This window comes from Mus caroli, unplaced genomic scaffold (assembly GCF_978045245.1).
Source record: "Mus caroli unplaced genomic scaffold, Mus_caroli_1 scaffold_15, whole genome shotgun sequence".
In the NCBI taxonomy this organism is placed as follows: domain Eukaryota; kingdom Metazoa; phylum Chordata; class Mammalia; order Rodentia; family Muridae; genus Mus; species Mus caroli.
The window spans coordinates 116,240,659-116,267,819 of NW_028227270.1; the positions used below are offsets into that span (position 1 = coordinate 116,240,659).

The window sequence follows — 27,161 nt, forward strand, 5'->3', positions numbered from 1 at the left end:
GAGAACATAGGAGACTGGAACCTGATTTAGAAAAATTAAGCAAAAGGAGTTATAATGACTCTTCTCTTTCCTTTTATGTGACCAGTTATTCTGACTCAATCATGGACTGGTCTAGAAATAAATTCAATATTAGAGACCCTATTATAAAGATAGCTAAAAATTTTACTAGCCAGCAGAGTTAACTTGGAGCATAGCCTATTAACATGAGAAGTAACAGCTTTTCTGTTGAATCTGAAAGCCACCTCCCCACACCTGGAGGACAGAGCTTGGGCTTGATCAATTTGTAACTGAATAGAGTACCTGAACTTCCCCACAGACAAGCTTAATCCTGTTGCTTTTAACTTGTATTTCAAGCAGGACAGTTACCTCCATGTAGGCTCACCTTCAGCAAGCCCAGATGGCAGTAATTCATTGATATGAAGAGATGCATTGAGTGCATATTGTGGCTTTGGTCTGATTGGGGAAAAGGTGTGTAATGAGGGACACAGCCAATGATGGGCCACTGGGTCTATGGCTTATTTTAATCTAAGACAGAGGCATCTGCCAATAGGCTGTGTTTGTTCATAATAAACACTAAAATGCCATGTTTGTGAAACAAACAAACAAACAAACAAACAACAAGCGGCACATGTTCTCCAGGGTGGATAAGAATAACTTCAATTATACACAGTCCTAAGACAGGCTAGGCCACCAGCTACCATAGTTCCCAGGCAGGACCATGGAGCATAAGTACATTTTATGCCCCAGTTCAGCTAATTTTTAATAAGTAATAAGGGAGGAATTGTAGTCTCCCCCAGCCTTGAGCAGGCTGGCTTAGACCTGTTCTGTCACTGTCAGCTAGCCCACCTAGGGTGGAGTCTTCTGACCTAGATAAGGTCTATTGTCCTGCCACATTTGCAACTTTTCTCCAAGACACCACTAACTGCTGAGAGGCTGAGCCTGTTCTCCTGACACTATCCTGACAAAACAAGATCCTGGCATTTTGGGGGATGGGATCCCCCCTATATAAGCTCAGACTCTTAAGTAAACATTTGCCTTGATCAGATAACTTTTGTCCTGGCTCCTTATTTCTCTCACAGTTTCTCCCATACAGCCCCAGCCTTCCTTTGGGAACCCTGCTCATGTAGCTGCAGGCAGCTACATCGATGTACAACAACTCAAACCTTGGACCCAGACATGGCCCTCAGCAGCAGCCCAGACTTGGTCATCACTACTGTCTCAGGTGGCAGCATAGGCCATTCACATCAATATGGTCTCCAGGGACAGTACAGCCCGTGGACATCAACACGGACTAAAGCCACATCAAAGATTATGGACATCTGCATGTTGTTACAGGACAACATGCTCCTAAGACATCAACCCAGACTGGAGCCACATCACTGCCACTAACCAACTAATGGCCCTCAGCAGCATCACAGAACACAGCGATGGTCCTTCAAGGAAATCCAACCTACAAAGTGGACCCTTCCTCATGTCAGATCTCCATCATTGTCCAGATGTAGAGTGAACCCCTGTCCAAGCTGCTTGATTGCCAGCTGAGTTTGTACCTGCTTAAGCACTGGCTGCTGGTGCATACCACCTGGTCTCCCCACCTGGGCAATGACTTGATCCACCATTGACTTCAAGCCTCTTTCTCACCTGTCACTGCTGTCACATCACCAGTTCTACCTCTCTTCACAGGACATGAATGAATCACTCCTCTATCTCTTCTTCATCATTCTTATCTCTCCATCACCTGTTTTCTTCTTGCAATGGCTCCTGCCAGAGGCTTTTGTGCCCACTGCTAAGCTGCCTTCTGCTTAGGGGTAGAGGTCATTTGTGCCTTATTTTAAATTATTATCATATATAGAGTATATGTCATATATAACATGATACATGTATGCATGTATGTGTGAATGTTTCTGAGTGTGCAAATGAGTGAGTCTGAATCTATATTTATCGTGCCTTTTACAACAAAGGTTCTTTTCTTTCTATTTGTCCTACCCTATTCCAATGTGTTAGTTTTTGTTCATTCATATGTTATCAAATTGTATTATATAATACATAATATTATATTATACATAATTATATATAACATATAATAATATACTATACAATTATATACACACACACACACATATATATATATATATATATATATATATATATTATTCCTTTCGAAGCCTGTTTGTTTTCTAATGGAAGAAAGACAGGGGATGGATCTGAGTGGGAGAGAAAGTAGGAAGGACTGAAGGGAGGGAAAAGAATAATCAGCATACATTGTATTAAAAAAGTCCACTTTCAATAAAAGGAAAACAAGTATTTTTTTCTTCTTTATAAGCTAACTGGATCTCATTTCTTTGTAACTTGTATAAACACACATTAACTCCCACACATGACACAGATTATATATTAGCAAGGAAAGCAGAAGAGGAGTTCTCATTACTAAAGTGCTCTGTGAAGGCAAACATCAAGCTGAGCCAGCTTATTTTGAAGAGGGACAGATAATGAACTCCAAATGTCATTGTGTCATATTGAACGATGGTAACTTCATTCCAGTGCTGGGTTTTGGTACTGCTATTCCTTTAGAGGTAAGACCAGGGTTGCTGGGTTTGAGGGTCTAGAAGAAATAGAATCAGAATGAGTGTAACTCTGTGTGATTTGTAAAGTCACTCACTTTCAGGTGCTATTTTAAAGTCAACTGGGAAAGCTGTTATTGCAATAAAGTTTCTTTGATAAGGTGTGTGAGCCCTTTAATATGGTGCTCTGCTTTGTGTTTGACTAACTATCTCATTTTAATTGAACAGTATGGGCTAAGCAAGTGACTTTCTGTCTTCTTTTTCTGGATGTTAATGTTTCAGAGTTACCACTCACAAACATATTGGTCTTTAACCTTTAATTTCCCTCAGCCTTTCCAATGCTGTTGTAATGGATTTTGGTTGAAGAGCTAACTTCATTAACCATTCTTGATGCAAAAGAAAAAACTAGAAATAAAATGGCCTAGCAAAACCCAGGAACTTAGTGAAGGCATTTAGACATGATTGAGCTCTGTTGCAAATAACATTTATGTAGAGGCAGGGATGCCTGTTTTTCTTCTGAAATCATAAAATAGTTGTCTTCCTGAAATTTTGACTTAAGTTCAGGGTCTTGGATCATGAAGTCATTCCTTTAATACCACGTTTAATTTTTTATGTCAAATGGAATATATTTTCTTGTGTAAATTTTTGTTTAAAATTCTTATGATTCCCTGTAGTGAGTACTGGATCTTAGGTGCTAGCAGTTATCTCTTATAACAATGGCTAGCCTGTAATTGCCAAACACAAAAGAAGCTCTCAGATTGACTCACTCTTGTTACCCCATAGACAGAGATCTTAATCTTAGCTGGAATTATTACTACAAAAGACACAGGATAAATCTGATAGCAGAGAAGGTCATATTTTGTGCCTCAAAATGTTCTGAATCATGACTATTCATCTATAAATGATACTGTTTTTGTTTCTTTTTAGTATCCCATGAGTAAAGCCAAGGAGCTCACCAAAATAGCTATAGATGCTGGTTTCCATCACTTTGATTCTGCTTCTGTCTATAATACCGAAGATCATGTAGGAGAGGCCATCAGAAGCAAGATTGCTGATGGCACTGTAAGGAGAGAAGATATATTTTACACCTCAAAGGTACTGCTTACATAATTTATCCGTGAATGAACAATAATATTTGAAGAGATATTCATATGATTGTATCAGTGATTATTAGTGAATTGTATTTTCTTATCTATCTTTAATTCACATGCATTTGTGTATTGAATATAATCTTAAGTCACAGAGAGTGGCTTTCTCATTATCAATGTCATTAGATTCATGAATTTTATGCCTCTCATTTCTGCACCTTATTTCATAGCAATATGATGTAAACTGGACTATGGGAAAAGGCAGTCTTACTTATCTCATGGATAACATTTTAGTAGTTTTCAACACTCTGAACAGGTTAGATACTTTTTTTAGTAGGAGAAAATAGGATAAGACTTCCAATTTTAAGTAAGATATAACTAATCCTATTTATATTATATGTAATATAAAACAAAACATTGAAAATATTTTTCCCATAGTTACATGAATTAAATATTATACAAGGCAGAGTAACGGAGATAAGAATCCACGATTGACATTTGATGTACACAGGTGCATACTGCATAAGCAAAACATCACACATATGTGGATACTCACCCAACTAACTCTTCCATATTGAGTTGTCTGGGTAAGAACATTAGACGAGACACATCTTTCACATTTTCAATCCAGGGAAATATAGTATTGATGAAAAACATTGATGAGTTCATAATAAAGAGGTATTTGAGTGGTTAGATCAGATTAAAGGCCGTTTGGTGCACATCAATTTCAAATCAGTAGGAAAAATATCTTTGTATTAGCTGAAGCAAATGATTTATTATTAGAATTTATTAATTCAATTTAAATTCTATCTTCAATTGCAGCTTTGGTGTACTAGCCTTCGCCCAGAACTTGTGAGATCTTCCTTGGAACGGTCACTGCAAAAACTCCAGTTCGACTATGTGGACCTGTATCTCATTCATTTCCCAATGGCCCTGAAAGTATGTTGCCTGAAATTCCAGAAATATTTCATATAGAGTATAGTTTGGAATTATAGTGTCTATGATATGGCAGCTATAGCTTCAATGAATCTAAACTACACATCCTGCTGAGGCTCAGAGATCTTAAGAGAGGAGGGGGAAGAATGATTTTATGGTCCAGGAGAGTAGAAAGTTTGTTGTGAGATTACATCTTCTAGAGATATCAGAGAAGCTATACCCATGAAATTTCACCAATGTGCTGACCAGAGTCGAGCTGAACAAGGACAGTAGACATGTTAATGTGGAAGGGGAAGGTCTCATGTGGCCAAATATTAGCCAAAAAACAAGCATACAAAAAACAACTAAGGAATGCTGAAAGCAAGTTAGATAATCTTCTCAGGAAAGAGACCTCAGATTGTTTATCCACCAAGTGGTCAACTATAAATAATCATAAAAGCCAACAAACACATTTCATAATGACACAGAGATACAATATTTATAAAAACATATAATATGCCAGGCGTGGTGGCGCACGCCTTTAATCCCAGCACTCGGGAGGCAGAGGCAGGCAGATTTCTGAGTTCGAGGCCAGCCTGGTCTACAAAGTGAGTTCCAGGACAGCCAGAGCTACACAGAGAAACCCTGTCTCGAAAAACCACCAAAAAAAAAAAAAAAAAACAAAACAAAAAAAAACCATATAATATATATAAGAAAAGAGAATCCTACCATTGAAGGGTGTTTCATATAACTCAATATTCAAAATACATGACAAATATTATTACATTAAATATGACCCATCTGTCTTAAGGAGATTTAGTTCTCTGTTCTTCCTTTACCTAGAAGTATTGCTATTGGTTGGAAAAGGCATTTGTTGACAGGTTACTTTAACATTTGTTTCTATTCTAGCCAGGAGAAGAAAATTTTCCAGTAGATAAACATGGAAAGTTAATATTTGACAGAGTGGATCTCTGTGCCACCTGGGAGGTAAGTGCTAGAATCCCAGATCACAGGAGTAGTGCATACAGAGGATAAAGTCAGTCCACAATTTCATTTATGAGAGTAGAGTATACCTTCTGTCATAAAAACTGAAGCTATTTCCAAGGGCTGAGGTCACATTCATGGCTTTATGTAGTAGAAATCTAAGTAGTAAACAACTCTAGAAAGTATTTTGTGTGTATATTTTCTTCCCCAGGCCATGGAGAAGTGTAAGGATGCAGGACTAACCAAGTCCATTGGGGTATCTAACTTTAACTATAGACAGTTGGAGATGATTCTGAATAAGCCTGGGCTCAAGTACAAGCCGGTATGCAACCAGGTGAGGATCCTCAGCCTCTTCTTGTTCATTTCTGTGTCCTTTCTTGCCATTGGTTGATAGATATTCTGCTAGCATTCATATTAGCTTTGTGGAACAGCACAAGCCAATAGATCCTTTTATTGATTGATTGATTGATTGATTGATTATTTTTTCTTGAGACAGGGTTTCTTCTCTATATAGCCCTGGCACAAGCCAATAGATCCTTTTTATTTATTTATTTATTTATTTATTTATTTATTTATTTATTTTTATTTATTTTTATTTATTTATTTATTTATTTATTATTTTTTCTTGAGACAGGGTTTCTTCTCTGTATAGCCCTGGCTGTCCTGGAACTCACTCTGTAGAGCAGGCTGGCCTCGAACTCAGAAAATCGCCTGCCTCTGCCTCCCGAGTGCTGGGATTAAAGGCGTGAACCACCACGCCTGGCTAGTGGTTCCTTTTCTTGATAAACTTTAGAAAAGTAAGGATGACCAAAGTAGTCTGTGGTCAGTAATCACACTCTAAATGGGAAAGTGAACTTATATTCAATGTATTAGGAATGGACAATGATTAACAGGGGGACAAAAGTGTAAGCAACAATACCTAGAAAAGATTGAGAAAGTGTGAGATTACCAGGAATCAAGGATGCTGTGTCAATAACAGATGATGGGTTTCATTGGGCTCATATGCTTTGTTGATTATGGACCACAACTTAAGCAATACTAAAAATTAAGTAAAGCAGACTACAATTCTCATCCAGGTTAGAGGGCAGATGTTTATTTTTTGTTGTGGTATTATTTTGGGTATGTAAAATTAAACTCAGAAACTTTGAACAAGACTTCAATGGACTCTGTTTCTGAGCATGGTTCAATACACTCTCCCAGTTGATGGAATCAAATGAGTTGTGAAATAGTTTCTTTGTATCTCTGGCTCCATTCTTTCAGGTATTAACAACAGCATTCATTAGACAAGTAAAAGTTAGATATGAGAAAGGAGGTTATATAGTAAAACTTCTCCTAGTAATGAGGATACATATTCTTTTGCAGTTGTATTAGCATTATGGAAATATACAGAGTTTATTACATTCCATTCTATATGGTTTTTCTCTTACATATGTGCTTATCGTGTACATGCAATTTGTGTTGATGTATATGTGGAGGCCTAAGGTTGATATCATAAGTATTCTTCTGGGGCTTGTTCCAGCCCCAGCAAGCAGCAGAACTTGGCAGCTTTGGCCATGTGGCTCTGGCTGTAAAGTCCAAAACAGAAAGGATTACTGGGACAATTGATGCTAGTTAGCTGGAGCTTAAACAACTAGTGGTGATTAAGAAGACACCAGCGTCACTGAGGTGAAATTTTATGGGAGGTGTTTCTGAGAGTACAAAGAAGCTGTATTCCAGAGGTAGCCAAGATTGTACTTCCTGATGCAGGTGTACTTGGCAATGTGTAAGACTCACCCAAGTGGTACTTGTGAAGGCTTAAGGGGGTCATGAAGAGCAGCTGAGGCTTGACATTGTCAGAGGCCATGGAAGGTCAGTGGTGAAGGTGCAGTCTCAGTTGTAGTTGATGTCCTAGGACTGATGGGGTCATGCCAAGAATTTGAGGCTTGACACCATGAAGAGGGTCTATGATAGGCTATTGGTGAAGCCTAGTCACAGCAGAAGACCCCAGTGTATTGTAGATGTCAGTACCATGGATGATCATCATGAACAGCAGCAGCAGTGCAGTGAACTAACCTAAGTTTAGAGTGCTACAGAGGGCAGAGTTGGAGAAGTGACACCAGCCTGTTGAAGGAGCCCAGATAATCTGTGTGAACACCAGACAGTGAAATAAAAATGTGTAATATTGAAGTTGCCTTGGAGACCTCAACATGTTCGAGATGCTGGAGCCATGAACTATCTGCAGAGGAAAGCAGCTAATAGGGAGTAGAACCAACCCAGGAGATATATTTGACTTTAACAGAGATGAAAATGGAGTTGGAGATCTGAAGATGGGTTCAAAATCAGACATGGAGATTCAGAGTGTGGAGTTGTGATTTCTTGGCTTGCTTTGTGGATTATAGTTAAGTGATTGGATGAATCTCAAAAGAAACTTTGAACTTTGGACTTTTAACATTGTTGAGACTGCTATAGACTATAGGGACTTTGGAAGTATACTATGCATACTAAATGTACTTTGCAGTATACTATGTTTAGGTATGACTCCCATAAACTCATGTGTTTGAACAAAACTATGGGGTCCAGGGAGGAGAATGTTATGGTTTCTATATGCTTGTCCCAGGGAGTGGCACTGTTAGAAGGTGTGTCCTTGTTGGAGTAGATGTGTCACTGGAGGTGTGGGCTTTAAATACATCATCCTAGATGCCTTGAAACCAGTATTCTGTTAGCATCCTGCAGATGAAGTTGTAAGTAGAACTCTCAGCTCCTGCACTAAGCCTGCCTGGATGCTGCCATGTTCCCACCTTCATGATAATGGACTGAACCTCTGAACCTGTAAGCCAGCCCCAATGAAATGTTATCCTTATGAGAGTTGCCTTGGTCATGGTGTCTGTTCAAGAAGGAAAATCCAAACTAAGACAAATTTCCAACATTTTGTTTTAAACACTTAAAAATTGTACTTGTTCTTTTTAAAGTTTATATATGTTCCATAGTCAACCCCCCTCCATCTTTTATTCTTTCATTCTCAAGCCAGCCCTAATCTCTTTCTACTTCTCAGGAACCTCTATTTTCATTTCTTTGTTAATGATCTTGTCCTATTAATTAATGTTTCTTGCATCAGAATGGGTAGGAAGCTCTACACTTAACTTTTGGTGATGTTATATTGAGCTCACACTTTGTTGTATAGGCTTTCCTAATGTAGTTTATAATATTTTAACATGTTCTTTATATCAATGTGTGCTTTCATGTAATATAGTATCTTTCTTCATTCATCTGCAGGTAGAATGCCATCCTTATCTCAACCAAATGAAACTTCTGGATTTCTGCAAATCAAAAGATATTGTATTGGTTGCCTATGGTGTTCTGGGAACACAACGATATAAAGGATGGTAATGGGTTCATTAAAATTAATTACAAATTAATAAGTGTTTTGGCATACCTTTAGTCTTGCAATTCTGTAGGGGGTGGTTCTGATGTTAAGGTCATGTTTGCCAATTGGCTGTTGATCTGTAAGTAAAGAAGCCATGAGCCCATTGCTGGGGGGAAGGTACAGTCAGGACTTCCAGGTCCTGAGAGGAAAAGGAGAGATGGAAAGGAGGAAAAGGGCATTTACCATGTTTTGGAGAGTGGAGAACCAGGCAACCATGTGAGATCTTAAAAAGAGAGTGGCCACACAGGCCACTCCTGCAAGTGGGCAGTTAGGGGAGTTTAGCATCTGAAGTTAAGAGCAGGTGGGAGAGACTGAGATAATAAACTGACATGGGCATGCTTTTCTAGGCTGAAGATAGTAGTGCTCAGCAATTGTTCCAAAAAGGCAATTTGAAATTGAACAACTGTGTTTGTCTTTTATCCATGGATTCAAGGGAAGCTGGGAGGGGGCTGGTACTGTGACCACATCCCAGAACAAAGTCAGATAGAGTGTAAAACTTCACGCTACACAATTCAAAGTCTTGAACTCACTCAGGTGATTTGGAAACAGAGAGAATTTGCATTTTAGAAAAAATACAAGTTTGCAATGTTGTTACACATGTTCAGGTACACATTTAAGAACATCCCTTCTCTAGGGCCTCCTTTGTGGTTATTTGAAACTTCTTTACATGCTATAGCCTGAGATATCTAACCTACCTACATTTCATTCCAGGGTAGACCAGAACTCCCCTGTTCTCTTGGATGAACCAGTTCTTGGTTCCATGGCAAAAAAATATAATCGAACTCCAGCCTTGATTGCCCTTCGCTATCAGTTACAGCGTGGGATTGTGGTCCTCAGCACCAGTCTTAAAGAGGAGCGGATCAAAGAGAACATGCAGGTAATGAGTGAGATTGTGAGCTTCCACATTGCACATACCAATTTACCATATGGACTTCTTTGGCCACTCAGAAGCCTTGCATGTGTGCTCTCCTTCTGCCTTACTTTCCCATGCTTGTGTTTTATATACATCTGAAGGTTTACGTCCTATTTTGTGACAGCACCACAGTTTTGCTGCAATATATAATTAGAATTGGAATGAAGACAGATTTTAGTCTCAGCATTGCATTTAAAGTGTTCTTAGTAAACCTAAGTGAATGAAATAACACTTTTTCTTCTGAAATAAAGCACCTGGAGTAGATAATTTTCAGTCTGCAAATTATTTTGTATATTTAAAAAATAATTATTTATTTATATCCCCAAAGTTCCCACACTTCCTCCCCTTGACAGACTCCCTCACCCCATCCTCCCTCCTCTTCATCTGTGAAAAGGGTGTGTCTCTCCAATTCTCTCCCAACCCTGGTGCATCAAGTCTCTGCAGGATTTGATGCATTCTCTCCGGCTGAGATAGGACAGGCAGCTCTTCTACATATATGCCAGGGGCGTCCATCCAGCCTGTTCATGCTCATCCAGCCCATGAAGGCTCTATGCCCCAGTATTGGGGAATGCCAAGTTCAGGAATTGGAGTGGGTGGGTTGGGGAGGGCGGGGGATACGGGATTTTTCCGAGAAAAAACTAGGAAAGGGGATAAAATTTTAAATGTAAATAAAGAAAATATCTAATAAAAATTAAAAAAGAAAATCCATCAATATAATCCACTATATAAACAAAGAAAAATAACAAAAACACACACATGATTTTCTCATTCGATGATAAAAATCTTTTGACAAAATCTAACACCCCTTCATGTTAAAAGTCTTGGAGAGACCAAGGGTTCAAGGCACATACCTAAATTTAATAAAAAGCAATGCCAAAATTACAGCAGACCAATAGCAAACATAAAACTAAATGGAAAGAAATTTGAATAAATCCCAGTAAAATTAGACAAGACAAGGTTGCCCACACTCTCCCTATTTACTGAGTATTGTATTTGAAGTTCTATCTAGATCAATAAAACAACAAATGGAGAACAATGGGATACAAATTGGAAAGGAAGAAGTCAGGCTATCATTATTTGCACATGATATGATAGTATACATAATTGACTCCAAAAACTATCAGAGGACTCCAACAGCTGATTAAAAACAAAACAAAACAAAAAAAAAAGCAAAAAACAACAACAAAAAAAAACCTTCAGCAAATTGGTTGCATAAAAAATTAACTCAAAGAAAGCAGTGGACATTCTTTATACAAATGATAAATGCACTGAGAAATGAGATGGGGAAGTAACACCCATCATAGTAGCCACAAATAACATAAAATATCTTGGTGTAAGTCTAACCAAGCAAGGCAAAGACCTGTATGACAAGAAGAAAGCCCATGAAGAAAGAAATTAAGAAGATAGTAGAAGATAGAAAGATCTCCCATGCTCATGGATCGGCAGGATTAATATAGTGAAAATGGTCATCTTACCAAAATCATTCTACACATTCAATGCAATCCCCATCAAGATTTCCAACACAATATTTTCACAGACCTTGACAGAGAAATTCTTAATTTCAAATGGAAAAAACAAAACAAAACAAAAAACACCCAGAATAGCCCAAACAATCCTAACAATAGAAGATTTCCTGGAGATATCACCATATCTGATCTCAAGCTGGAATACAGAGCAATAGTAATAAAAACTGCATGGTGTTGGTATAGAAACAGGCAGGAAGACTGATGGAACAGACTTGAAGACCCAGAAATAAACCCATACAATTACAGACACTTAATTTTCACAAAGAAGCCAAACCCCTACAATCAAAAAAGAAGTCATCTTCAACAAATGGTGCTGGTCTAACTGTGTGTCTGCATAAAGAAGAGTACAAATAGATCCATACTTATCACCAAGTGGATCAAGGACCTCAACATGAAACCAGATACACTAAACCTAATAAAAGAGAAAGTGGGAGAAAAATCCTTGAATGCATTGGTACTAGAGACAATTTTCTGAAGAGAACACCAATAACTATTTTGTAATTTTTGTACAAACATTTATTTTAACACTTAGGTATTCAACCACTTTAAATGTAATTTTATGTCAAGTATCTACAAATCCTGTAGTGAGTAATTTTTTTATTAAGAGGATTTTTTTTACACCACTAATATTTGTATGAGTGAATGAAAACAACCCCTTCCCATGTTTGGACTCTCATATTTAAAACATCTATGCAACTAGTTATTCTGTGGCTAGAATTGTTTTTCTGCCTCGTCTGACCTCAGAGGGGTTATTCTGTACTTGGATGGGTTCTTTCATTTGTGTTGTGAGGTCCCTCAGTTCCAAGACTGAATCATTTGCACAGCAGTCTAAATATGTAAATTTGCAAAAATGTTTCCTATCTGTGTGGTAGGTTTTTGAATTCCAGCTGAGTTCAGAGGATATGAAAGTTCTTGATGGCCTGAACAGAGATATGCGATACATACCTGCTGCCTCGTAAGTGACTTCATTAACATGTTTACTCCATTTATTTTCAGGAGGAATGCTTTTAAAGTTATCTCAATAAATGTAAATCAGTTGAAGGTAATCAGAGCCCAGAATCAGAAAAAGAAACTTCTAGAATTCTTTCTAGTCTGTTCTTAGTTCTGGCCTTATTCACAGAAGCAGGGTGAGAAGTCCAAGTATTACATTTATCTGTTGTTGTTCCTGAAGGTCTGTATTGTTTTGGGGAGCAAACTAGGTAAGCCCACATCACTGCTGAATTTACATATTCTCTGTGATGGTCTGAATCTGTATGTCTTGTGAATATGCACTGTAGACATTTCAAGGAACTTCCATGTCAATATCATGCCATCATGTCCCTTTCTCCAGCACTTGCTTAAACCCTGATCTTCCTAAATGTATGATCCCTCAACCTTGTAGTCTATGTCATCATCTGCATATAAAATTGTTCACTGTAGTCAGGAAATTCAACGGTTTTAATAGTTTAAAAAGTTAACTTCTTTCCTGATGTGCTTTTTGTTCAGGAACTAAATATTCAGGTCAGAGACCTGCTGGCTTGATGTGTTTGATAGCACATTCACTATTGTAGCTCTTATAAAATTTAAAGAGGTAAATGTAGAGTCCTAAGGAATTATTGGGAAAACATTGAAGACCCAGGGTTATGTTGAAAGATGGCTCAGTCCACTGAAGCTCCTTCCTGAAAATATGATTAAAGCCTGGGTGCAATAGTGTACTCTTGTCATTTAAGTGTTCTGAAGGTGATAACATGGAGATCCCCAGGCTTGCAGGTCAGCCATCCTACGGTAACTGTGAGAGAGTACAAGGTCAGTGAGAGACCCAGCCTCAAGAGAGGCAAATGCATTCTTGAGGATTACACCTAAGTGTTTCTATGTCCTCTACATTCATGTACGTACTTGTATATACACATCTGCAATCACAAATAAACCTTCACACACATATACAAGGACACACACATGCAGATTTTTAAATGGAATACTGTATAGAAACATTCCCACTGCTGTAGATAATTTAAAGTCCAAAGAAGCTGTGTTTTTCATTCTATATATAAAACAATAGAATTCAAGATAAGATGTATTATGAATGAGGGAAAGCAGTGGGAAAATCAATTCAAAATGAAAAATATGGTAATATATAAAAATTATAAACATAATGCAAAGTAGCATTATGCATATTTTCTTCTTATTGAAAATAGATTTGTTTACCATACAATATATCCTGATTACCATTTCCCCTCTCTATACTCTTCCCAGTTTTTCCCCACCTCCCTTCACCTCCAGATCCACTCCCTTTAGGTCTCACATTAGAAAAAATAGGTTTCTAAGAGACAACAACCAATCATCTCAAATTAGATTATAATAAGGCAAAGCTAGGTATCTTTATCTTGCTTTCCAAAATCATAAGATAAAGATCAAACATCACACTGAGGTGGGACAAGGCAACCCAATGGAAAGAAAAGAACCTCAAGAGCAGGCACAGGAGTCAGAGAACCACTCATTCACACATTCTGAGCTGAAATGAGCCATATTATTTAATGATCATTTTATAGTTCTTGGACTTAATGATAAAATAAAACATCATAAAGATAAATGCAGTTTAAAACGAAAGAAATTAAATATCAGTAACTATATATTCCCAAATATTTTTAATTTGTTACATTTATTTATTTGTATATAGGTGTATATGTATTTGTGTGGGTGCATGTCATGGAGATCAGCACTTGCCACTGAAGCTTCTCGCCTAATATAAAGGTCCCAACACTAAAACTCAAGTCATCAATTTTTACGTATAGCCTTACCCAACTGAGCCATCTCACCATTTTTCAATTAGTACTTCATTTCTTGTGTAGAACAATGTTTGCTTTCCTTGACGATTTTTAACATAAAATATTGACTATTTCTTAGTTAAAAAATTATTTTTTAAAATTTATTATTTAAATATTTTTAAGTGTATGGGTTTTACCTATATGTATTTGTGCACCCCATGCATTCCAGGTGCCATATAGGCCAGAAGAAGGCATAGTATATCATCCTCTGGAACTGCAGTTACAGATGGTTGTGAGCCACCATGTAGGTATTGTGAATAGCAACTGGATCTTCTGGAAGAGCAGTCAGTTCTTTTAAAAACTGAGATATCTCTCCAGCTTCTCTTTGCTTTTTTATTTTATATTTTTTAATAGATACATGTTTGGACATTTTATTCTTTATCTTCTATATGTTAAGTACTAGGGAAAGGAGGGTAATAATGATCTGAATCATTGATCTATTGTTTTCCTTCCAAGTAGAAACAAATGTTTTTGAAAGTAAGAAAAGAAGATTGTGTGCCTTAGGGGGGAAATTTTTATACTTTTACACTAAAATCAGTTAATCAGCTTCATAGAAATCACTCCTTGTAGATACAGAATGACTCACTGTACTATGTATACATTCTTTGTTCTTGCAGTTTCGAGGGCCACCCTAATTTTCCATTTTTGGATGAATACTAGTATGTGAGGATGTCTCCTGAAAGGCCTATGGGTGGGACACTGCTCAGCTGCTGCCATCTACAGACTTGCCACTTCTCTGGAGCAATTGAGAACTTCCTGGAGATAACAAAAAATATCATACTACTCTGAAAACAAATAAAAGACTCATTCTTCAGCACTTGACAAGGACACTGTACTGTTTTAATGCTTTGTCTTCCTCTGACTCATGACAACCCCAAATTAATCTGGCTAGAGTTTGTGTTTAGGGGATGGTAGAAGCTATCAGCCACTTTATGAACAGTTCTTCCACAATAACGGGTAGTATTTTCATTCTTTGAGGATGAAAGTTAGCAGGTATTTATTAATCTAGGTTTCTTCAGCTCAGGGATGGAAAATGTGTATTATGCAGTAAGAAAGATTGAGGAGAGTGAACAATAAACCCAGAACTACATTAAGCATTTTAGGCATAGAAGTTCTGATGTTTACAAGAATGAGATTTAGTTCACAAGTGTCAAAGCAGGGTGAGAGGTGAATCCACTTGCAGAGTTCATGAGATTCCAATAACAAATACAACATTCCTGGAGATAACTTTTTTATTTACTTATTTTCATATATATCACATCACCACTGCAGTTTTTCTCTATACTTTTTACTCCCTCTGTCAGCTCCCCTCACTCCCAGATCCACTGACCCTCCATCTCCCTTCAGAAAAGAGTTGGCTTGCTAGGGATATCATCCAAAGATGATATAACATATTAGAATAAGACTAGGTGACCCAGTAGGAGGAAACAGACTTCAAAAAAGTCAGAAACACACCCCAAACCACTGTTAGGAATATCACAAAAACACCAAGCTATACAACCGTGAAATATATGTAGAGGACCTAGCTCAGACCAATACAGTTTTCTGATTGTTGCTTCAGTTTCTGTGTGTGAGCCTTGATTTGTTGATTGGGTGGGTATGGTTCTTCAGGGTCCCCAATTCCTCTGGCTCCTACAATCCTTCCTACCCCTCTTCCACAAGGCTTCCCAATCTCCACTTAGTGTTTGGCTGTGGGTTTCTACAACTGCTTCCATCAGTTGCTGAATGAAACCTCTCTGATAGTGATTATGCTAAACTCTGGTCTATGAGTACAGCAGAATATCACTAAGAATCATTTCATTGCCTTTTTAAAACAAGCCAGTCATGTTTTGTTCTATTTTGGGTTTCTGGATTATCCATCTTCTGGTTTCTGGACATCTAGGTATTGTCAAATGTGAGCCCTCTCTTGTGTAGTTGGTCTTAAGTTGGACAACCCATCGATTGGACACTCCCACAACTTCTGTACCACATTTACTTGAACATATCTTGCAGGCAGGGCAAATTGTAGGTCAAAGAATTTGTGGTTGGGTTGATATGAAAACCACTACAAAATCTATTCTGCTTTCCCTTAACATGGAGATCCATGCACTTCACCCCTTAAGCCCTCCTTGTTAGCTAGCCTATCTGGGTCTGTGGATTATACAATGTTTTAATAAATACATTTATTAGCTATAACTACTTATAACTGAGTGCATGTGTTTGTGTTTCTGAGTATCGGTTACCTCACTTTGAACAATTGTTTTTTAGTTCCATCTGCTTTTAAAATAGTAGCTGAGTAATATAACATTGATATATGTATCACATTTTCTTTATTCATTTTTGTTTTTTGTTTTGTTTTGTTTCATTTTGTTTTGTTTTTTTGTCAAGAGACATCTAGGTTGTTTCCAGTTTCTGGATATAATAACACTGCTATGAACATAGTTGAGCAAGTGTCTTTGTGGTAGGATGGGGGATGTCCTTTGGGTATATACCTGAGTCTGGTACAGCTGGCTTTTGAAGTAGACCAATTCCTAATTTTCCGAGGAACTGTCATATTGATTTCCAAAGTGGCTGTGCAAATTTGCATTTCCACTAGCCATGGAGGAGTGTTACCCTTGCTCCACATCCTCACAAGAGTCAGTTGTCACTTGAGTTTTTGGTTTTAGCCATTATGATAGGTATAAGATGGTATCTCAAAGTAGTTTTGATTTGCATTTCCCTAATGACTAAGGATACTGAACATTTATTTAACTGTCTCTCAGCTATTTATTATTCCTCTGTTGAAAATTCTCTGCTTACACCTGTATATCATTTTGCCCATTTTTCTATTTTATTCACTTTATATCCTGATCATTGCCCCCTTCCTCCCTCCTTTCATTCTCACACTTACAAATATTTCCCCTATTGGCCCCTTCCCTTCTTCTCAGAAATGGAGACCTGCCCCTTGGGTACCACCGCACCCTGAGACATCTAGCCTCAGTAGGATTAATCACATCTTCTTCCACTAAGACACAACCAGACAGTCCAGGTAGAGGGAAGGGGGTCCAATGGCAAAGAACAGAGATCAAGAGAGCCCTTGCTCTACTTGTTAGGGGACCCACATGAAGACCAAACTGCACATTTGCTACAAATGTGTGGGTGGTTTAGGTCCAACTCCTGAATGTTCCATGTTTGGTGGCCCAGGCTTTATGAAATCACATGGTCCCAAATTAGTTGACTTTAAGGGTCATTCTGTGGTGTCCTTGACCCCTTTGACTTGCTCATTTCTATACCTTACTTTTCAAGAAGACCTCCTGAGCTGCTCCTGATATTTGACTGTGGGTTCCTGCATCTGACTCCACCTGCTGCTGTATTAAGGTTCTCAGGAAACAGTTATGCCAGGTTGCTGTCTTCAAGTATAACAAAGTATAATTAATCTCTCTTATGGGATGTGTCTCATGTTGGAGCAGTCACTGGTTGAATGTTCCCCCAGTCTCAGTTCTATTTTTATCCCTGCACAAGCTAGGCAAGACATATTTTGGGTTGAAGGTCTTGTGGATGGATTGATGTTCTCCCTCCTCTGGTTGTTTTGTCTGGCTACAAGGGGTGGCCATTTTAGTCTTTATATCCCCTTCAGATAGGTATCTCAGCTAGGGTTATCCCCATAGACTCACTGTATCCTTATTCCTAGGACTTTAGCTAGTCACCAGAGATGCACCCCACCAATTTCCATTTTCACTCCAAACTCTCTTCTGCCACCTTTCCCAACACCTGAACCCCATCCATGTTCCCCACTTTACTCCCTCTCCTACCAGTTCCATCTCTTCATCCACCTCTGATGACTGATTAATGGTGCTGGTCTAAATAAATGTCTGCATGTAGAAGAATGCAAATAGATCCATATTTATCACCCAGCACGAAGCTCAAGTCCACGTGAATCAAAGACCTAAACATGAAATTAGTACACTAAATCTAACAGAAGATAAAGTGGGGAATAGCCTTGAACAGATTGGCACAGAAGACAACTTCCTGAATAGAATACCAATGGCTCTGGTTCTAAGGTCAACAATTGATAAATGAGAACTCATGGAATTGAAAAGATTACATAAGGCAAAGGACACTGTCACTTGGACAATATGGCATGCTAGAGATTGGGCAGGTATATTCATACCACACACAAGGACATGCACACACACAGACACCCCCCCCCCGACACACACACCACAAGAGAAATTAGATACCAATAAATCAAATAACCCAATTTTAAAATGTGGTACAGAGATAAACAGAATGTTCATTTAGGGGAATGGGATTCACAGGCAAGCAACAGATTCAGGGACAGCCCTGCTTTAGTTGTTTGGGGAACCCACATGAAGATCAAGCTCTTCTGATATAAATGTGTCTAGATCCTGCCCATTCTTTAGTTGATTGTTCAGTCTCTGGGAGGCCACAAGGATCCAGGTTAGTCGACTCTGTTGGTTTTCTTGCACTTAGTCCCCCAGTGACTTGATAAACCTGGGAGGGGGGAGGAGGACAACTAGGGGGGATTTCCTCACTTCAGAGGAGAGGGGATAGGGAAGTGGGATGAGGATCTGTATGAGAAAGTACTGAAAGGATTGAGGGGGCTGATATTGGGACATAAAGCAAATGAATAAATAAATTAATAAAAAGATAAATGTTCAATGTCCATAATCATCAAGAACATGCAAATCAAAATGATCCTGAGATTGCATCTTACACCTATCAGAATGGCTAAGATAAAAAAAATTCAAATGACAGCACATGTAGAGAGTTCTTCAATTTCTATGAGTTTGTAAGTTTTGTATGAATACTGATGATCAACATTAATTAATGATGGTCTGATAGAATGCAAGGACTTATTTCAGTTTTTATTGTTGTTGTTTCTGTTGAGACTTGTTTTATGTATGAGTGCAATGTTTAATCTTGGTGTTCAGTCTGACTGTATATGGAATGAACTGCAATTCAGAAATGTAGGGCACGTCTATGATCAAGATCTCAGAAAGACAACATGCTTTGCTTCTGGATCTTGAGACTAGAAGACACAGGGTTTTGAACCAGATCTTGAGCAGGGATGCCATGTCTACATATTAGATCTTGAGGAACACCATTAATCTTTCTGCCTGGAGGGATATATAAGGACAATGGAAGAAGGATTTGTTTGTTCTTTGCTTATTTGCACTTACTTTGCCAGCATATCCATTGAAGCCTTTTTTGGGACTGAGAAACTACTAGATTCTTAGATGTTCTGTTAATGCAAACATGTGAAAGGACAGGTGATGAAAGTTTCTTTAATAACAACACACATGTATTGGTCTATCTCACACTGTGTAGTTGAGTAGCATTTGTTAGGACTCCATAGAGAGAAACACACCAAAAAAAATCTGGTGGTGTGCTGTAGTTTCTTGCCACTTTCTTGGACTCAGGCTGATTGGCAGAGTGATGTCAACTGAGACAGATGCACAAGCACATGAGGAGGACATGTGATGTTTGGAGGTTATAAATAGGACTTGAAGACAGTGGCAGAGTCTGTGCTAAGCTTGCTTATAGAGCTAGTTGTGGAACACTTGTGGATCTCTCATCTTTACTTTGTTGGGAAAGGTACAGTCTAGAACTTCTCCTTGGCACCATTTGATCTGTATCTGCTTCAGCTAATCATTCCTTCACAAGTCTGCCTTAGATTTTTATCTGTGTCCTCTTCAGCTAAATTTTTCTTCATGTGTTTGCCTTAGCAAAGTACCATCCAACTAATTTTCCAAAGAATCGTTGAGTTTTCACTTCACATGGATCTTTGATTGCTTACTTGTGTGTTTTCAGCTACCTTTCTCTTCTATACAGTATGCAAGATCCCAGCCTAGGGTATGGTAACACTCACAATGTGCTATTTCATCCAAAATCAATTAACAGTATAGACAGTCGCCGGGCGGTGGTGGTGCACACCTTTAATCCCAGCACTCGGGAGGCAGAGGCAGGCGGATTTCTGAGTTTGAGGCCAGCCTGGTCTACAAAGTGAGTTCCAGGACAGCCAGGGCTACACAGAGAAACCCTGTCTCAAACAAACAAACAAACAAACAAAACAAAAACAAAAACAAAAAAAACAAAACAAAGCAAACCCAAACAAACAGTATAGACAGTCTTCCACAGGCCAACCTTAGGTGTATTTATATAAATTCATTCATATAAAAATCATTGAGAGATAAATTCCAGGTGATTCTAGGTTGTGTCAAGTTGACACAAATTACAACTAACTAGGAGAGCTTATATCCTATGAATCTATACATACGATTCTGAAGCCTTGGACAAAATGCAGTTTTACTAGTGAGAGCAATTCCAGTCCAGTGTCAGGCCACTAACTGGAGTCTCTAGTCAGCTCACCCATTGATTTGGTGGGCAGCCTCTTAGACATCACTTTTTTCTGTTCAATGAGGAACCAGTGCCATTTTAAAAACTAACTTTTTTTGAAGGTTGGTCTCAGGCTTCTGACAAGTTGCTTTAGTTCTCTTTTATTTCAAGGCCTGAGGCTGCATAGGAGGGTGGTAAATAGACCCAACTTCAGAGGATTGTCACGAAAACTAACACATATATTCATTCATTTTAAACTTAGAGTTTAATAAACAATTTAACTCTCCCCACCCAAAGAGGATATGATTATCAATCCCAAGGCCTCTGTATGTTTTTTACTGATAATTTTTTCATGATATTCTTCTGCTTATTCTACCATATTTATCTGCTGGAAACTGTTTATACTTATACAGAAAACTGTATATAGTGAAAATTGTACTTCTTTTTTTTCAATTTTTTATTAGATATTTTCTTCATTTACATTTCAAATGCTATCCCGAAAGTCCCCTATAACTTCCCCCCCCGACCCCCTACCCTCATCCCCTACGCACCGACTCCCACTTCTTGGCCATGGCATTCCCCTGTACTGGGGAATATAAAGTTTGCAAGACCAAGGGGCCTCTCTTCCAAATAATGGCTGACTAGGCCATCTTTCTGCTACATATGCAGCTAGAGACATGAGCTCTGGGGGTAGTGGTTAGTTCATATTGTTGCTCCAACTATAGGGTTTCAGAACCCTTCACCTCCTTGGGTACTTTCTCTAGCTTCTCCATTGGGGCTTCTGTGTTCCATCCAATAGAAGACTGAGAGCATCCACTTCTGTATTTGCCAGACACTGGCATAGCCTCACACGAGACAGCTATATCAGGGTCCTTTCAGGAAAATCTTGCTGGCATGTGCAATAGTGTTTGCGTTTGGTGGCTGATTATAGAATGAATCCCCTGGTGCGGTAGTCTCTGTATGGTCCATCCTTTCATCTTACCTCCAAACTTTGTCTCTGTAATTCCTTCCATGTATCTCCTTGTACAAAGCTCAAGTCTAAGTGGATCAAAGTCCTCCACATAAAACCAGAGACACTGAAATTAATAGAGGAGAAATTCGGGAAAAGCCTCGAAGATATGGGCCCAGAGGAAAAAAATTCCTGAACAGAACAGCAAGAATTGACAAATGGAACCTCATAAAATTGCAAAGCTTCTGTAAGGCAAAAGATACTGTCAATAAGACAAAAAGGCCACCAACAAATTGGGAAAGGATTTTTACCAATTCTAAATCTGATAGGGGACTAATATCCAATATATATATATATAAGGAGCTCAAGAAGCTGGACTCCAAAAATTCAAATAACCCCATTAAAAATGGGGCTCAGAGCTAAACAAAGAATTCTCAACTGAGGAATACTGAATGGCTGAGAAGCACCTGAAAAAATGTTCAACATCTTTAATCATCAGGGAAATGCAAATCAAAACAACCCTGAGATTCTACCTCACACCAGTCCAAATGGCTAAAATAAAAAATTCAGATGACAGCAAATGTTGTCGAGGATGTGGAGAAAGAGGAACACTCCTCCATTGTTGGTGGGATTGCAAGCTTGTACAACCACTGTGGAAGACAGTCTGGTGGATCCTCAGAAAATTGGACATAGTACTACTGGAGGATCCAGCAATATCTCTCCTGGGTAATAAGGACACATGCTCCACTATGTTCATAGCAGCCTTATTTATAATAGCCAGAAGCTGGAAAGAACCCAGATGCCCCTCAACAGAGGAATGGATACAGAAAATGTGGTACATTTACACAATGGAGTACTACTCAGCTGTTAAAAACTTTATGAAATTTATGAAATTCTTGGGCAAACGGATGTATCTGGAGGATATCATCTTGAGTGAGATAACCCAATCACAAAAGAAGTCACTTGATATGCACTCACTGATAAGTGGATATTAGCCCAGAAACTTAGAATACCCAAGATACAATTTGCAAAACACAAGAAAATCAAGAGGAAGGAAAACCAACGTGTGGATACTTCATTCCTCCTTAGAATAGAAAATTGTACTCCTTAATAAGCTTACATAGCATAAGATACAACTAATGTAAGATGTCATGATCTCAACATTTTTATTTTCTGATTTCCTGCCCCACACCCTTAAGTTCTTTCCACTGAAGAACAGAATAAGAGAATATATCAGAAAACAGGATTAATTCCATGAAACAATCTTCACCATCAAAGATAAATATCACCTTAGACTGAAGGAATGGGCGAAGGTATTCGAAGAAAATGGGAAACAGAAACAGGAAGGTATCACAATTCTGACATCTGCCAAAAAACTCTAGGTATCATCATCCATTAACTGAGCAAGAAGTAAAGAAAGCATTGACTATATATACAATGGAAAGCTATTCATCTAAAATGGCATTTTTTATCATTTGCTACAACATAAATGAGCCTGGGAATGATTATATCACTAGAACTACATGTGAAGATAAAAGAAGATAAGCATTACATGGCAGCACTCATCCACAAATTTGTAACATTTGTAAAAATGTTGCTTGGGAAGAAATTAAGAATATAATGGCCTTTACAGACGCTGAAAGAATATAGGAGTGGGAGAGAATGAAAGACTAATGACATACACCAGGAATAGTTGGTGTAAGAAATGAACTCTAATGTGCTGTTGTATAGTAGGGTGAGTATAGTTTTAAAACCTCTAAAAATAGTTTGAATGTTTTTCAATAAAAAAGAAATCAATTTTTGAAGAAGTAAAATGTATTATATGTATATATGTGTATATATATGTGTGTTTTATATCACTAAATATCAATTTTCTCAAATTTAAATATTATCAAAAGATTAGCTGATACCCCACTAATATGTAAAATTTTATGCTTCTGTACAGTTAAAAGGTAAGTCACATTAAAAAGATTGTCAGCCGGGCGTGGTGGCGCACGCCTTTAATCCCAGCACTCGGGAGGCAGAGGCAGGCGGATTTCTGAGTTTGAGGCCAGCCTGGTCTACAGAGTGAGTTCCAGGACAACCAGGTCTATACAGAGAAACCCTGTCTCGAAAAACCAAAAAAAAAAAAAAAAAATTGTCTTTGAAATAAAGACAAACACATAATACATTTAAGAACCCAAAAATGAATATCCATGTATATTACCCACGATATTTGATAACATGTCAAAGCCTTTCATTGAGACTAAGATAGATTTTAACTGATGGAATTGAGTAAAATAGAAATCTAAAATGCAAACAAAGAATTCAGACCTTTACCTGATATACTATATGAAAATCATCTTAACATGTCAAAGCCTTTCATTGAGACTAAGATAGATTTTAACTGATGGAATTGAGTAAAATAGAAATCTAAAATGCAAACAAAGAATTCAGACCTTTACCTGATATACTATATGAAAATCATCTTAAAATTGATCCAAGATTACAATTTTGATAAGTTAGTAAAACCAAGCTTTGATGCTAGATTAGACTGTGATATCTAGATGCTATGGGAAAAAAGTGAAAAATGCTGAGAAGTCACTAGAATTTAAAAGTTTTGTGCAGGAAAAGATTCAATCATGAGAATAAATCAAGAAATAAATGACAAATCACAGAACAGAACTTTTCTAAGTTTTCTAAGAGGGGTGTTTGGAAATGTGGTTTTTCTTTGCTTACTATATAATTTCCTGTTTTACTGTATTCTGCTTTGCCAGCCACATCATGATCTCAGCATACAAATGAAGGGAGGGCCAGAAAACAAGAGAGGAAAATTTGGACTTTCAGTGGCAAACATAGAACTCACTCTTTCTCTAGGTCTTGTTATGGATGATATTTCTGAAAGGGTTGAAATAATATTATACAGGGTTAGCTACTTGAAGTTAATGAAGTAAATAAATTTCTGCCATCCACTCCTCTCTTCACCAGAATATTCATATTTCCAAAAGCATTCACAATAGGTGAAGGCTCTTAACTCCTCTTCAAGAACATAAACCTCTGTGGATCCAAATGCACATACCTAAACATAATGAAAGCCAACACAGAGAAGAAAATCCACTTGTCACATAAGAGTCAAAGCACGAAATGCACAAAATGAAGAAAAATATTAAAAGTGGTAAGAGGAAATTCCAAGTAACATATAATGTCAGATCTATCAGAATTACACCAGACTTCTCAATAGAGACCCTAAAAATCAGAGGAGTCTAGGCAGAGATCATGCAGACCCTCAAGAGAACACAAATGCCAACCTAGGCTACTATACCCTGAAAAACTCTCAGTCATCGTAAACAAAGAAACCAAAATATTTCAGAATAAATCCAAATTTAAACAATATTTATCTACCAATCCAGCCCTACAGAAGATCCTAGAGGGAAAACTCTAACACAGGGAAGGTACCTGCACCAAATAAAAAACAAAACAACAACAAAAAAAATCAATCATTTCACAACAAAACCAAAAGCAGAGAATCACATACACATGATGCCACCTATGAAAACAAACATAATAAGAACAACAATCATCTGTCTGATATCTCTCCTTATCAATGAACTCATGTCACCAGTAAAAAGACATAAGCTAACAGACTGGATACGTAAGCAGGATCCAGCATTTTACTACATCCAAGAAACACACCAATAACAAGGACACACACTACTTCAGAGTAAAAGGATGAAAAAAGTCTTCCAAACAAATGTTCCCAAGAAATGAGCAGAAGTTACTATTCTAATGTTCAATAAAATAGACTTTCAACCAAAAGTTATCATGTGAGGTGGGGAAGGACATTTCATATTCATTGAAGGAAAAATCCACCAAGAGAAAGTCTCAGTTCTGAACATCTATGCCCAAAGTGCATGTCACCCACATTCATAAAAGAAACTTTATTAAAGCTCAAAATACAAATTGAGCCCCACATAATAATAGTGAGAGACTTCAACACCCCACTCCCACCAATAGGCAGGTTATTGAAACAGAAACTAAATAGAGACATGGTGAAACTAACAGAATTTACGAAGCCAATGGATTTAACAGATATATAGACTATTTCACCCTAAACCAAAAGAGTATGCCTTCTTCTCAGAGCCTCATAGTACTTTCTCTAAAACTGACCATATAATTGGTCACAAAACAAGCCTCAACTTATACAAAAAGATTGTAATAATCACATTCATTATATCAGATCACCACAGACTAAGGCTAGACATCAATAACAACAAAAACTGCACATAACCATGTAACTGAACAGGTCTCTATTCAGTGATAACTTGGTCAGGGAAAAAAAATAAAGAAATTAAAGATTTCCTGGAATTCATGAAAATGATGATACAGCATACCCAAACTTATGGGACACAATTGAAAGCAGAACAGTGCTAAGAGAAAAATTCTTTATGAGAAATTGGAGAGATCCTACGCTAACAACTTAGCAGCATACCTGAAAGCCCTAGAACGAAAAGAAGCAAACACATCAGAGAGGAGTAAATGGCAGGAAATAGTGAAACTCAGGGCCTAAATCAACCAAATAGTAACAGAGAGAACAATACAAAGAATCAACAAAACCAAAAGCTGGTTCTTTGAGAAAATCAACAAGATAGATAAACTTCTAGCTATATTAATTAAAGGGCACAGAGATAGTATCTCAATTGAAAAATCAGAAATGAAAAGGTAGACATAACAACAGAAACTGAGGAAATTTAAAAAAATGAATTCAACGTATCACTATTTGCAGAAGATATTATAGTGTTCATAAGCAACCCCAAAAATTCTACCAAAGAACTTCCTACAGCTGATAAACAACTTCAACAAAGTGGCTGGATATAAAATTAACTCAAACAAACCAGAAGCCTTCCTTTATACAAATGATAAACAGGCTGAGAAAGAAAATAGGGAAACAACACCTTTCACAATAGTCACAAATAATATAAAATATCTTCATGTAACTCTAACCAAACAACTGAAAGATGTGTATGGCAAGAACTTCAAGTCTCTCAAGGAAGAAATAGAAGACCTCAGAAAATAAAAAGATCTCTCATGCTCATGGATGGGTAGGATTAACAGTAAAAATGAATATTCTACCAAAAGCAATCTACAGATTCAATGCAATCCCCATCAAAATTCCAACACAATTCTTCACAGACATGGAAAGAACCATTCTCAATTTCATATGGAAAAACAAAAATCACAGAATATCAAAAACAAGTCTTAACAATAAAAGAACGTCTGAGGGAAGCATCATCCCTGACCTCAAGCTGTACTGCAAAGCAACAGTGACTAAAAACTGCATAGTACTGGTACAGAGACAGAGTGGTCAATCAATAGAATAGAATTGAAAACCCAGAAACAAACCAATACACTTAAGGACACTTGATCTTTGACAGAAAAGCCAAGAATACTTCTTACAATTAGCAATCTGGCTAATTGGTTTTTTTGTTTGTTTGTTTTGTTTTGTTTTTTGGTAAAGCATAACATCCTTTGATTTCATCCCTGAATTTTGAGAGACTGTGATGGTTGTGTCTTGCCTCTTTTGTCACCCTGCTTGACTGTCATGTTCACAGGGAACACCTGGTAGTGTTTGAGGCTGGGATGCAGCTATAACAGGAGAAGGAAGTCAGGAAATGAATGGTCTATGGGATCAGAGAGCACAGAATGTCTGACAGACGACCTGATCTT

The 27,161-nt window shown here is 37.7% G+C and overlaps 1 protein-coding gene across 1 annotated transcript; it reads left to right on the forward strand.

The window, feature by feature from the left end:
- The first annotated feature begins 2,430 nt into the window (after nt 1-2,430).
- On the forward strand, nt 2,431-15,017 carry LOC147001081 (aldo-keto reductase family 1 member C21). The gene is made up of 9 exons (XM_085831308.1): nt 2,431-2,570; nt 3,486-3,653; nt 4,469-4,585; nt 5,471-5,548; nt 5,757-5,879; nt 8,798-8,907; nt 9,660-9,825; nt 12,260-12,342; nt 14,809-15,017. Exons 1-9 carry the CDS (start codon nt 2,487-2,489, stop codon nt 14,849-14,851), a joined length of 972 nt encoding a protein of 323 aa, XP_085687434.1. The 5' UTR covers nt 2,431-2,486; the 3' UTR covers nt 14,852-15,017.
- Nucleotides 15,018-27,161: the final 12,144 nt, after the last annotated feature.

Coding starts and splice junctions, on each gene's coding strand:
- LOC147001081 (XM_085831308.1), top strand. CDS start 2,487: ATGAACTCCAAATGTCATTGTGTCATATTGAACGATGGTAACTTCATT. Junction 4,586..5,470: donor ATTTCCCAATGGCCCTGAAA/GTATGTTGCCTG, acceptor TTTCTATTCTAG/CCAGGAGAAGAAAATTTTCC. Junction 9,826..12,259: donor GGATCAAAGAGAACATGCAG/GTAATGAGTGAG, acceptor TCTGTGTGGTAG/GTTTTTGAATTCCAGCTGAG.